General features: G+C 35.2%; 1 protein-coding gene across 4 annotated transcripts in view; it reads right to left on the bottom strand.

The window, feature by feature from the left end:
• LOC121313397 (brefeldin A-inhibited guanine nucleotide-exchange protein 1-like) overlaps positions 1-13534 on the bottom strand; it is a 62667-nt gene that overhangs the window by 16550 nt on the left and 32583 nt on the right. For all 4 annotated transcript variants that reach the window (XM_041245882.1, XM_041245884.1, XM_041245883.1 and 1 more), the window contains 16 exons: positions 13197-13296; positions 12939-13078; positions 12403-12511; positions 10478-10679; positions 9913-10024; positions 7784-7989; positions 7595-7679; positions 6746-6911; positions 5955-6106; positions 3451-3579; positions 2689-2847; positions 2032-2182; positions 1815-1905; positions 1197-1237; positions 903-1073; positions 385-535 (listed from right to left, as the gene is read on the bottom strand). In XM_041245882.1, the coding sequence (XP_041101816.1) occupies positions 385-535; positions 903-1073; positions 1197-1237; positions 1815-1905; positions 2032-2182; positions 2689-2847; positions 3451-3579; positions 5955-6106; positions 6746-6911; positions 7595-7679; positions 7784-7989; positions 9913-10024; positions 10478-10679; positions 12403-12511; positions 12939-13078; positions 13197-13296 (2165 nt within the window). The remainder of the gene's footprint in view (positions 1-384; positions 536-902; positions 1074-1196; positions 1238-1814; positions 1906-2031; positions 2183-2688; positions 2848-3450; positions 3580-5954; positions 6107-6745; positions 6912-7594; positions 7680-7783; positions 7990-9912; positions 10025-10477; positions 10680-12402; positions 12512-12938; positions 13079-13196; positions 13297-13534) is intronic.

Consider the following 13534-nt stretch of genomic DNA (forward strand, 5'->3'; position numbering starts at 1 on the left):
TTTTTAAATCAAGTTCACCCTTGGTTCTCCATTTTAAATTAAATGGTTCCTCCCATTTTAATTAATTTAAACATTGTTACTTATTGAACACACGGGACTTCAGTCAGAATATATAGAACAGTTTGAAAATATTTATATGAATTTTCACTGTTCATTCTGGTATGTCAAACATTTATTTTATGTATTGTATCGGCTGAATACAAAAATTACCCTGGTGAATCCATGGGACCACTGCAAAAAGCTACTATATATATATATATATATATATATATTAGAATATATCTATATATAATATATATATAACAACACATACAGTGCATTGTCTATATACTGTAACATGAAGCTAACAAATTCTAAACTGATCTGCATTCATGATAACCTTACCTGTTCTTTTTCATAATATGCTCAAAAGGTCTCAGAAAATCCTTCTGGAATCTGAAATTAGCAAGTTCTCCCTTTTCTAAAAATTTCATGGACAGCTGCCTCAAGGAGTCTACTGCAAAGATTGCAACATCCTCATTCGGATTGCAGCCAACCTGGACAAAAGAGTGGAAAACGTTTTCACTTCTCAAACATCTAACACTGGACGACCATGAGTTTAACGTTAATATATTCCTTCAAAATGTACACTAAGAGTACATAATACACTTCAGATACACATTCATTCTGAATTAGCTGGAAAACAAAAGTATCATTTGTACCATATTACAGTAAAATATATATTCATAGTCATTTATAAATGATGTTACATGAAAAAATCTGAACATGGTCATTTTTGACACAGAATACATTAAAGCAGTGTTTGTTGGAATATTTGAGTATTTGTCACAGTACTAAATTTGATTAACAAAAAAAGTAATCTGGTAAAAAAAAAAAAAAAAAAAAAAAAAAAAAATAATTACCCTTATTAAAATGATCTCCAATAACTTCCCAGATTCTCGACCACTGAAGCCGGATTCGACCCATGTTGTAATATGAGATCTCAACTATCTTTTGCAGGCTAAACATGCGTGGGTGTGTTGTGGAGGCAAGTTCATCCATAGATACAGAACACAGCCAACGTACAAAATCAACTGAAAAATAAAACACTAATTTTTTTCACCCATTCATCCTTTTTTAACACTTCTGCAATAATTATTATTATTATTATTATTATTATTATTATTATTTTTTTTTTTTTTTTTAGCAATACCTACCAATTGCGTTGCCATCCAGTCTGGTAGATCCTGTGAATACCCTAAAAGAAAAACAAGGTACGTCAGTGGCACACACACTCCCCTGCCAAGGTTACAAATAGCACACGTGTGGAGTCAGTCCTACGTTCAATTCATGCGACGACTTGTAACAAATGTCCATATGTTTTCTATGAAATTCAGGCTACGCAGTTCCCAAAATTTAGCCTGCAAAAGCCATTTAACTTTTAGTAGCTTGAAAAAGTCTCTGCTACAACATTTAAGGCCACTTCAGAAAGGATCTGTTTCACTGTTGTTATTTTTAACGCGCGTGACATCGAATCAAATCAGAATGCATTCGATTCCAAAATCAATGAATCACACTTGTATCACAGTTAGGGACTTGCCATGCTCGTAGGTACAACATGACATGTACATGTTTGTTAAATCATCATTTGTTGTACCTTTAATTCGAATAAAGAAACAGATCCTGACTGTTAAATTATTAATTATGTATGAACAAAGCGAAAAACATCTGCATACCAAGTATTAGCATATTTGTGTAACAATGTTTGATGTTGTAGCCTCATAGGTCACAATAAAGCTCACTTTATTGAAGAAACCAAGATGAAATTACTATACCTGTCAACAGCCACAACTACACTTTGCGAGCTGGTCTCCCCAATAGATTCCTGAATGCTAGCTATCTGCTTGCGATCCACATTCCCTCCAACTTGTGTGTTGAAAATGTATTAAAAAATAAGGGGATAGATAAAATAAAAATTGCACATGTAAATAAAATGTAAATAAAGCATATGGAAGAGTGTTTCACACGCTAACAACTTTCTCATGAACTTACCTAGCCCCAGGCCGACATACTCGTCCGATGTCTGTTCCTTGGTGCCAGTAATGGTTCCCTCTTTACCTCGCACTGTCCCTGAGATATAACGGGGCTTCACTCCAGTGCCTATCAACTGAGCCAACTCTAGCTGGCTGATGCACTTCAGGATCTAAACATTTCAAAACACAACACATTCGTTAACTGTGGCTGTTTGTATACATCAACAGGGTTTAAGTGTGCCGATGATTCTATTAAATTTACTACTTCCTTCAGCCTTTACCTAAGATTTGAAACAACTTAGATTTATATTGCAGCTTTCATTCCCAGGCATCCCAAGCGCAGCACATAGCAGGGGAAGTAGTGCACCCCACCCCGACCCCCCACCCTATGGAGTAGTGTTTCAAAACTATAAAACAGCACATGTCAGTTTTATACTTACGGCAAATCAACATTTTTTTTATTCTACTTAGAATAAATTGGAGCAAACTTTGCACCGGTAAAACTATAAGAAAGTCAAGTAGATGTTCTTTGGCTAGAGCCTTCTTTAGTGTGCCTAAGGCTACTTATGCACTTTTATTAGTACAAAAGCATGCAAACATGTTCCACCAGCTTATAAATTCAAGATAGTGGGATACTATTATGTGCAAGTCACTATGCAGAGTATGACGCAGTTACCTCATGCCAGGAGGTTCCCAAATAATTCCCATCTGTGTGCGCCACAGTGATGAGGGTTTTGATGGTGTCAATGTTCTTCTGCTTCATTTCCGTAATACCAGAGCTTGCTGTCAGTAAGGTAAATCTTGCTAGAGCCTGGACATATGCATCTCTCTCGAGCTGTAAAATGAATAACCAGTTAAAAATTTAGCAGTATGCTATGAGTTTATGTTATTCTGTTAAGATGATTTAACTTTTTTGTGACAGCATGTGTTTCAGTATAAAACAGAAATCTACATCAAATGTACCTGTATTTTTGATTACACAATATTGTACATTGAAAAAATAAATACTCCTTAGATAAAATCTATAATACTGGACTCTTGAGACTTCCCTCAGCTTAAAAAAGGTAATAGAATGAAATATTACCTAATTAAAATGTAATACTCTGGCAATAACAAACTGATAAGAGCATACCAAAATAAGAATATGAGGCATGATTATATAAACTGGCTGGTCCAGTCTTGGAAAGTATTTGTTCTAATGGAAGGGATTATTCAAAGTTAATTATCTTAAGGGCTGTGTTCGAAGGTTTGTTCGCTAGCCAGGAATATAAAGGTGGTTCTAAACCTGCGAAGGTTCTTCAGGCAGCATTCACAAACTGTTTGTTTTTTTCCTAGTGTAATCTTGACCAATACAACTGAGGAAACCACTGGTCTGAAAATGAAAAAAAAAACATTTAAAATCTTGAATTCCTGTAAATAGCTTTTTTTTTATTATTACCTGAATAGTAAAGATGCAAGTTATCCTAATTGCACACCGTATTCCCTCAAGGCACAAAGAAGCCACTTCTGTATCATCGCAGTCTTGCAACCCAACACTGAATGCTGCTAAAAAGGGTGTCCATGCCAGCTGGAAGAAAAGAGAGATTGATATAAATTGCAGATTAGAGCGCTTGTGATGTCCAATAAGCCAGAGAGACAGCAATTTAAAAAGTTGCACAAATGACCTATAGAATGCAACACAACTTGCTTTGGTTTAAATACAATGAATTGGCATTCTGTGAAGCAGAATTCACCGCACTAACACCAAAAAAAAAAAAAAAAAAAAAGCAAGGCAAAACCAGTCATATTTCACTGTCACTCAGTACATTTATATGAGTTTTCAGAAAATTTGTTTTCAGAAAAATCAGAAAATTGGTTTTATGTAAATGACACTTTTCTGCGTTTACATGATTTTGAATATATAATCCAATTAGACCTCTGATAAATTCAACTATGTACGTGGATTGGAATTTTTCAGAAAATGTACAACATTTGCACACAGTAGCGACTAGGATGGGAACAGACAGGGCTCAGTTCAGTCAGCAGTAAGTGTGAGGCATGAATTATCAGGTATTTTAGATTTAGCGAAGTTGCACAATCTTATGCTGTATTCAACAGATTATTATCCTATACATCTCTCTTGTTCTAATTCCCCAGCGTGTGCAAACTGTCCACTCCTTGCAACAGCTCATCATATAAGTGACTGTACATAAAGTATTGTACATTCTCAGTGCATTTTACCTAGCTAGAATTAATTTGCTGCGACAACAGTACAGGCAATTTCTGTGTGAACAATATAGTTGTAATAATGGTGTTTTCTTTTGATCAAATGCTATTTTATTTAAATAAACAATATAACTTCATCCTTAACTAAAATGGATCCGTGTAAACTGATCAGAGACTGAAATCTGACATCCATTTTTTATTATTTTATTGGTTTCGAACAAATAAATACAACACAAAATAGAAAAGCATCTCTTGGATTACATATTATTATATATAATCAAAAATCATTAAGCGGTTTCCATTATGTGCCACTATAGCCTGCTTTGTTTTCCCCACCCTTACACAAGACGCTGTTCTATAACTTGCCAGAAAACACTTATAAAAATGAGTTCTCATACTTTCCTTTCTCGTGTCTTTATCTTGTCTTTTTACGATAAAGTTGTTGGGCTGTGATATTTACAAAAAGTACTACTGTCCAACACTTTGATCTATGGAAATTGAAATGGGAATGCAACAAAACAAAACTCTTTCTCCCAGCTCCCATTGTTCAGTACAAAGTGTCATCTCGTGTTCAAAATGTTTAATCATTATTCATAAGTCAAAATTTTAGAGTCGGATATGTGAGTGCTGACAGCAGTTGCCTTAATAATCGCATGTGCGGGAATAACGTCAAAGTTTGTACATGTGCAGCACACTTCAGAATAAGTTTCCTGAAAAGTGTGTTTACATGACATAAATGATGTTAGTTTTCAGAATACTATTGGAATATTCTAGATCTGGGGTGGACAACCCTGGTCTGGAGAGCCACAATCCAGCAGGTTTTATAGGTAACTCTTAAATCATCAATTTCATTTTGACTAGTTAAGCAGGTTATTTCAACTAATTAAATTCAGAGATAATTTGGAAGAAAAACCTGAACAGCCTGCAGCTCGCATGGACCAGAGCTGACCACTCCTGACTTAACTGAACACATGAATTTGATAAATTGTTCAACAACTTGCATTCTTCAGAAATAGATGATTACGGGTTTCCTGAAAACTCACTTCCAGAATTTTCCAATACGTTTTCAGAAAACTGTGTTTACATGACTTTTGATATCAGAATTACTTTTCGGCAAACTATATAGTGGGCTCTCTCGTTGGAGCGCGGGAATTCTTATGTTCATGTAAATGCACTGACTTAAGTTGTAAAGAATGTTTTACCTTTTCCCTGTTATTGTACTTATTTATAACAAATAATAATAATAATAATAATAATAATAATAATAATAATAATAATAATTCAACTCCCAACAGGATATTGCCTATTTATTAGTATAATATTTGACTTTCAACCAAAGCTATGCTGGATCATTTAGGATCATACAGTATGTAATTTTTGATATATTACGGAGAAAATATATTTTATCTGGACAGGCTGATTTAGCCTGGACACAAGTTAAAAATAAAGACTCCAGGCTTTTTATGGTCACGGTTTTGATAACTTGGGGTAGGTGTCCACAGATACTGTTGCAGAAAAAGCCAGCATTTCTGTGTTAATAAAGAAAACACCACATGCAAAATGCCACCAATATCTCTTATAAATCATTAAGCCAATCTCAGCCAATCAAAGCACCATATTTCAGAACATTCACATGCATCTTATTTTGTGCTGGGACAATCATTTCTATATTAGAACAAACAGAGCTTAAATGCATTTGATGGCAAAAATATTAAAAAATATAGTGTTGTCTTGCACCTTAAACATTGGTCTGACATGCTCCAGGTGAGTTGCACTCGTGAACGGGGCCTGCACATGGCTCACAGCTTCCATGAGGGCCTTTGCTGTCTTAGCCATCTGATCCATCTCCAGATTATACAGAATCCTTCTCTGCTTCTCACTGGCCACACCTGTAACATTGAGAACAAATGGTTCTATCAAATTGTGTATATCAGAAATTTAGAGCAGGCATCCAGGATAGCCTCCTGCTTTCTGTATCATCATGAGAATATGCTTTGCTTTTTATTTTTTGATAATGTTTGCAAAACCTCCTGTTTAATATACAAACATGTAGGAATAAAGCTAACTGCATCCATGCAATTCTTAAATTATGCAATGCAACCAGAGTTAATATAGTTGGTGTTTGCCTTCAGCAGCTAAGGATGAACTTAGCATGCTAATGTGACTCTGTATCAAATCCTTATTGAAAATCAAAGTGTTTCTCATTTAAATTCTAAATGCCTCACATTTCTCTTTCAAAAAGTTTGATTTAAGGGTACAACACATGCTCTAATTAATGCTACTAATGCTGTGTCATTAAAACACCCAATAATGGTACTTTCAGAAACACTGAAATAAACTTTAAAAATCTAATGACAACCACTTTGAAAAAGTCTCAATGTTTTCAATGCTGAATAAACACCGAAACAAAAAACACACAGAAGTAGCAGGTACACTTATTTTTGTAATGATGTTTCAGAGTGCCATACTCTGTGGTAAGTATCATATCTTACATTTTCATGTGAGGAACAAGAAATGCTCTTACTTACTTTGCTTATTTGATTTAATTGTTATTTCTTTTGTTTCTTTCATAGCTATCTTCTTTCCTGCAATTTCATTGTATATAGCTGAAAGATACTCCTCAGGTAAATCTTTGCTGTCATTAATCCCTCTATTCATCTTAATGTACTGCTCTTTTGTCATTTTATTTTTTACCTGTGAGTTACGACCAAAAACAAACAATCAATCAAAAACAATTACACTACACAGAGAATATATGCTTAACACTAGGATTATCTGCATGCAGTCAGCTAACTTGCTGTAATAATAAACTAATAATAATAATAACAACTGACAAAGTAAACATAGCTGTGTTTTATAAAATATTATGAATCTTATCACATATCTGTATTTATGATTATTTACAGGGGGACACATTTATATAAAAACAAACAAAAAAGAGCTTTCAATTCTGCTTAAGCCGCCAAATAATCTTTTCCAGAGACAACAGTCCTTTCAGACTTCTTTCTGAACCGAGAGCACTCTTACTCTAATGTACTCTTACATTTCTCTTACAACTGGATACACTGTGCTCTAGATATAAGGTAATACTAAATAAGCATAATCTAACTGTAATACTTTATATTATTGAAATGTTACATACATTAAATGGACCATACATTATTTCACATGATAATTATTGTTAAATAACTGGTAAACATGTCTCACCCTTTAACTTACAGCTTATCATATTTCTATTGCAGTTTACTGATCTGTCGGGAAATCATTCTGCTAGCTATGAAGGTTCTTTTGTTACCATGAAGGACTTCTTTAGTCCACAGTATTAGAACCACCAGACAGACAACAGTGGAACAAGGCAATGTATTCTATTTACTTACCTGTGGACTATGAAGGTCTGTTGTCAGCATAATGATTGAATAGGCAAGAACATATGCCGTGTCTGCACTGGCAAACAGAGTTTGCCTGGTTTAAAAAAGACAGATGCAGAACAGAGGAAGTTTAATAATATTGCATTAATTAACATTACCACACAACTCAACATATTTACAGTATGTTGAAACACTAACCCGTGATTGCATTCCAAGTATCTAGCAGCAAATTTCTCCATTAGCCGGTCAATCTTTTGGGCTTCTCCTGGAAGACGAAATCCCTCTAAGAACATGCGGAGTGCACAGACAAAATCCTTTCCTTGAAAGTCCATCTGGTCCACGTAAGCGTACATCACCTCTTTACTGAACCGATCATTGTCGCCAAGGAACTCGCCTACCTGAGTCTGAAACAGATACAGACATGAACAAGTCACACACTTTTACAAGATGCAGCAATTCCTAATATAAATAGAGTTATACTGATACTGGCCAGTTTACACACACACACACACACACACACACACACACACACACACACACACACACACACAGCTGTGCAAAAGTATTTGTGTTTTTCTACTCTGGTGCATTATGAGCATCAACAATTTACTTAAAGCCTCCGCTAGAGTTTTCTACTGTTACATCATCCTTGACTTGCATAAAGAAGGAAAAACATTGAGTGAAATAGCTTGCATCACTCAATTTTCATGGTGTGGTAGCCGAAGTAATTAACAAGTACACAGAAACATCATCTGTAATTCACAAACCCAGGACTGGAAGAACCAAAAAGCTGTCTAACAAGGATGAGCAATACTTGAAGATAACATCCTTAAGGAACAGAAAGACGACAAGTGCTGAATTAACAACAGAACTGGCAAAAGGCACAGGTGTCGTTGTCCATCAAATCAAGAGTACAAAGGTCACTCTTGAAGTCAGGACTTAAAGGATGTGTTGCAGTAAGAATACCTCTGTTAAGAAAGGGGAACAAGACTAAAAGGCTAAATTATGCGCAAGAACACATAAATTGGACTATGGAACAATGGTCACAGGTGCTTTGGACTGTTGATGGATGGACAACAACACCTGTGCCTTCTTGTGCATTACTGGTGGTGGGAGGTTGATTTATGCTTTCTTTAAATTACTGTATTCCTTTTTTCACAGGTATTTCAGATAATGTCTCCACCTAGTTACAAATGGTTCAATATGCTGCTGCTGTGTTTTGACCTTACCCAAAGGAAAACATAGCACATTCTGTTTGTTAGAAAGACTGGGTATTTGCAAGATAACATAATAAATAGGGCTTCTGTTTTTTGGTGTTTATTCATTTTATTTTTCGGTGCTTATTTTGAGCCATTTTCGAGTTTTATGTAAAATCGTTTTTTTCGGGGCTTTCGTTTTTTGATATAATGTATAAAATTAGTGTTTTTGGTTATTTTCCAAAATGCTTCAATGTTTTTTTTTTTTATTTCTGTCAAGATTTGTATAGTAGTATCTCGACAGTACTTGCATACTTAAGTTGTACCTTCTTTCTTTTGCTGTGTTCCACAACAAAATCTTTATGGTCATGGGCATATTCTTCTGGGATTGTTGTGTGTAGGCAAGTTTTTTACATTTTGCCACAACTTGCAATTCTGTTTTAAATCCTCTGTATCTTAACTATAATAAAGCTTTAAATCCTGCTAACAACCCTCCATTTTCAATTTCTAATCTCGTTTTAAATCTTGCAAGCAGAGTCTCCAATAGAAATGTAGGTATGTGCTGCCACTCTGTAGTTGGGGTGGGTTTAAAATATTCAGAATGAATTAATGATAGATACAAAGCAGGAAAGCGGAACATAGCCCAGCTGTATTAATTGGAAAGGGGTGAAGTCGATGTGAATTGATCAACCATTTCCACTGTTTTTAAGGTGGTTTACGGTGTTCATTGGCTATCCACCAATTAAATTTTTTTTTTGTATTGGGGGTGTTTTATCAGTCAAAACAGAAAATCAGAAGCCCTACCAATAAAGTAACAACATTATTACTTGGAAACAAAGCACAGGACCAAATTTATCGAGATCAAGTGCAATTTGCAACTTTCTGCAAGTAAATAGTGTAGGAGACCTTTGCAGAATTTACAGGGGAAACTTTCCAAAATATATTATTAATTGGCTCTGTTCCAGCGCACATAAAGCAATACAACATGTATGCTTAGGCCAAAGCACTATCTCAATTTGAAAAGTCTGTCTGTTGTGGAGTTTACATGGCCGGGAACCATTCCTAGGTCAGACCAAAAAAACAAACAAAAAAAAACACAGAATAAAAAAAACTGTTTAGGAGACATCTTACTGAGTCTAGCCTTTCCTCCTGATGTAGGAACTGGGCGATATCTTCAGCTGTGGTACCAAGCATGCCTTGTTCTTGGAGGTACTGGATTCCTCTCTTTGGTTTTTTATTGAATCTGCATGAAACATGTTGATATCTCTCTTTAATCAACCATCTACAAAAGCATGTGTTCAGGTCTGCAGTGCTGCTTGATCAGTATTATAAGGGCAGTGCCCCATAAAGCCACAAAACAGTACATTTAAGATTGTTATCACATTGAAAATGTTACCAGTGTTTCCAGTTGTAAAGAAATGTTTTTATTTTTTATTATTTCCATTTTGGGCTATAGCAGAGCATTGCTGATCACATTCAAAATCTCTACTGCTGCAGACCTGTTTAGTTAACATAGCAGAGAGGGAATGATTGTGGTTCCTAATGAAGCATAGGGTATAGAAGGTTACGCTTTAGAATAATGTAGTAAATAGATTTGATGGATTTGTATTTGTGTTTACAATTAAACATGACTGTGTGACACTTTAATATGCATTAGCATATGCATATAGCAATAGCAAAACCTGAGCCAACTTACAGATCGATCCCTTGCTCTATTATTTCTTTCTGTTGCTTGAGCACCTCAAATTGCTCTGGGTTATCGGTCCCAGACATCTGTGTGCTGTAACTGCCTATTCCCGAGGATGCTGTGGAGTCTAAGGAGTTTATGCTTCCGTATCGGTTTATGGTTTCAGGGTGTTTGGTTTCATTGGTCTCTTGCTCTGAAGGCTTTTCCTGACCTAAATGCAAGATATCATGAGTAGTCCAATTAAAACAGAGCACTGGCAATTAAAGTAATTCAAGAAAACGAATTAAAAGCAGTCCTTCATGCAAACTAATTAAGCAATAACACCCTTCACAGCTGGCATTAGTAGCTAGATCACAACAGCTTTGTTAAGAGTCCCATGTGGAATGTAAGGTCGGTTACCTAGGAAGCACTACACAGCACAGAAGGTACTAAATGCTATTATGAACCAATAATTGTTTTTTTTTCATGTCCCTTAATAGGTTTGCTCTGCTTTGTATAAGCACTTAAAATGCATGTTACAGTGATGTTTCCAAACTTCTAATCTTAGTGGACATCTACCAGTGACAGAATTACAGCTAATATTCTAAGTTTACTGAAGAAGGCGTGCCAGGTTTTTTGGTGTTGTGTTCATAAGAATAAAAAAAAAAAAAAAAAACAATACCAAACAAGCTCAAGAAGCAACATGAAATACAACAATAACAAAAGCAACTATGACTGTTCACAAAAAGAATGTTCAAACCCATCACCAAGTAAAATAAACCCTTAAATACTACTACTAATGCAACCAACTTCAAACAATATTTTGACATCTGCTGCTGTTACCCACCTGCTCTTCCTTTTCAATCCAGCCAATGAAAAATAGTAATGATGGAGTAGTAAGATTATTGTAATATACACCAGGGAATTTCCTAACTGTTAAGAATCACATTAAAATCTAATTTTATCACACCATACTTTAGTTAGGTGAAATAACACTTAAGATGTTCACAACATTGTTGCATGACCATATCAATGTGAGAGTATACATATGTGTGTGGGTATAACATGCGTAGTTTCATGTCATCATTTTTAAGAAGCACAAGGAAAGGCCACCTTAAAAGAGATCCTCTGTATGTTTTTCAGTAATCTTTTCTGGGAGAGGAAGGCCTACAGAAACAACCAGACTAGTGCCAGCTAATTCCAGCATTTGATCAGTAGTCTGCTGTGCGGGCAATCGATTACATCCCAGTTTCCCTTTTTCTCAAGAGGGTAACCTCTAACCACACTGATCAGGATAAGGCCAAGCCATGTTTGATTAAGATAAATAAACTTGCTGTATCTGCGTCAGACCTGCCTCAATAAAACCATGGGCTCAGATTCTATTAGCACAGAAAAACATGCCTCACATTGTCCTAATGCAAACAATGGTGCTAAAATGTGGTGCCAGTCAGAAACATCACCCATGATGTGCCACAGTGAATAAACATGTGCAAAGGACACAACCTTATGCAGCAGATTCAAGGTTCAGTGATTCTCAATAGGTTTAAAAATAAAACTAAGATGTGGGCTGGAGGGTAGCAGGAAAAGCACTACACTTTATTGGATTTACTGATTTATGAGCTGTTAACCTAATTTTTAAGATAGTTATTTGGTAATATATTAATATGAAAATACAATTTAAAAATAAATAAATATACAGGAATGACAACTTAAATAAAATGAACCAAGCATACTTCTCAGTAACCCCAATATGTATATTTATTTGAAAACCCCATACAATATAGGAAGATTGCAGTTCATCTGAGCAAGGGGATAGCGATGTGAAGACACAGACCACCCCTGTGATTCACATATGTGCTTATAAAGAATCAGTTAAAAGCATAAACATATCATTGATTATCACCTATTTCTTTAAATCACAGAATTTATAATACAACAATAACAAAACATCTTACCAAGGCTAGTTTGGGAGTTGGGGTTGACGTACTGATCTTTACTCCATTCTACCATGCATTTCAGGATTGAAACCAGGCACTCCAAGCCTTTCTTTCTGAGGCTCAGTTCCTACAGAACAAGATCAGAAAACATTTCATAGATTAATGAAAAGTTACAAATAACATAGTTACACTGTAAAGGCACAAATATTTGCGACCAATATATTTGGCGAAACACACCCATAAAACCTATTTTGCTCCAGAAATGTTGGCGGTCTGTTGCAATATACAAAGTATGTATTGTTAGTTGAATTTGATATTTGTGCCAAAAATGTTTGCTTTTTATTCATACATGAAAAACACATAATAAAAGGCTTGCAAATATTTATAGCTTTACAGTATTAGGTTTTTTTTGTTATTTTTTTTTTAAAAACACTTTATTGTAGTATGATAACTTATAAGTAAATTGCAATTACAAATTCAAACATTAAAATCTGCATTAGAAAATACTATGTTGTATTGTAACAAGGTCAAAATGCTTCAAGGTACTTTGATACCTGAACAGGAGTCATGCCCAGCTCATGTCCTGCTCGCCCCTGGGCGATTTTTGATAGGTCATTTACTAGCCTTTCAAATATATTAGCAGCATTCAAGTCACAATCATAGTTCACATAAATATCCACCACACCCTGGGCATCTGAAAATACATAAAAAAAAAAAAAAAAAAAAGGTTCACAAAAAAAATATATAATGTATATTACAGAAGACGTACATACTGCAAAACACACTTGATGGAGAAACCTAACAAACTGCACCTGCACATATCCGGGTCAGGGTCTGAATAACCATCCATTTATGGTCAAAAGAGCTAGTGGATGTCTCCAGGATGTACAGGAAGATCTCTTTAAAGAACACCTGGAAAGGAAAATACAGCATGACACTGCACTGCTTCTGAGGGTTTTAATGAAAAGCACGCAATGCCTGTCCTACAGTCGCTAGTAATTGATGAATTGTTAGATAGGGATTGGCTTTCTTTTCGCATGATGCAGCACAGGAACTGGTACCTACAGTAGCTTCCATTACAGATTTCTTGGGAAACAGCAAACCAAAACTTCTTTAAAATCTTTATTTATAGATAATATGGGATATTATT

Source organism: Polyodon spathula, chromosome 3 (genome assembly GCF_017654505.1).
Source record: "Polyodon spathula isolate WHYD16114869_AA chromosome 3, ASM1765450v1, whole genome shotgun sequence".
NCBI lineage: Eukaryota > Metazoa > Chordata > Actinopteri > Acipenseriformes > Polyodontidae > Polyodon > Polyodon spathula.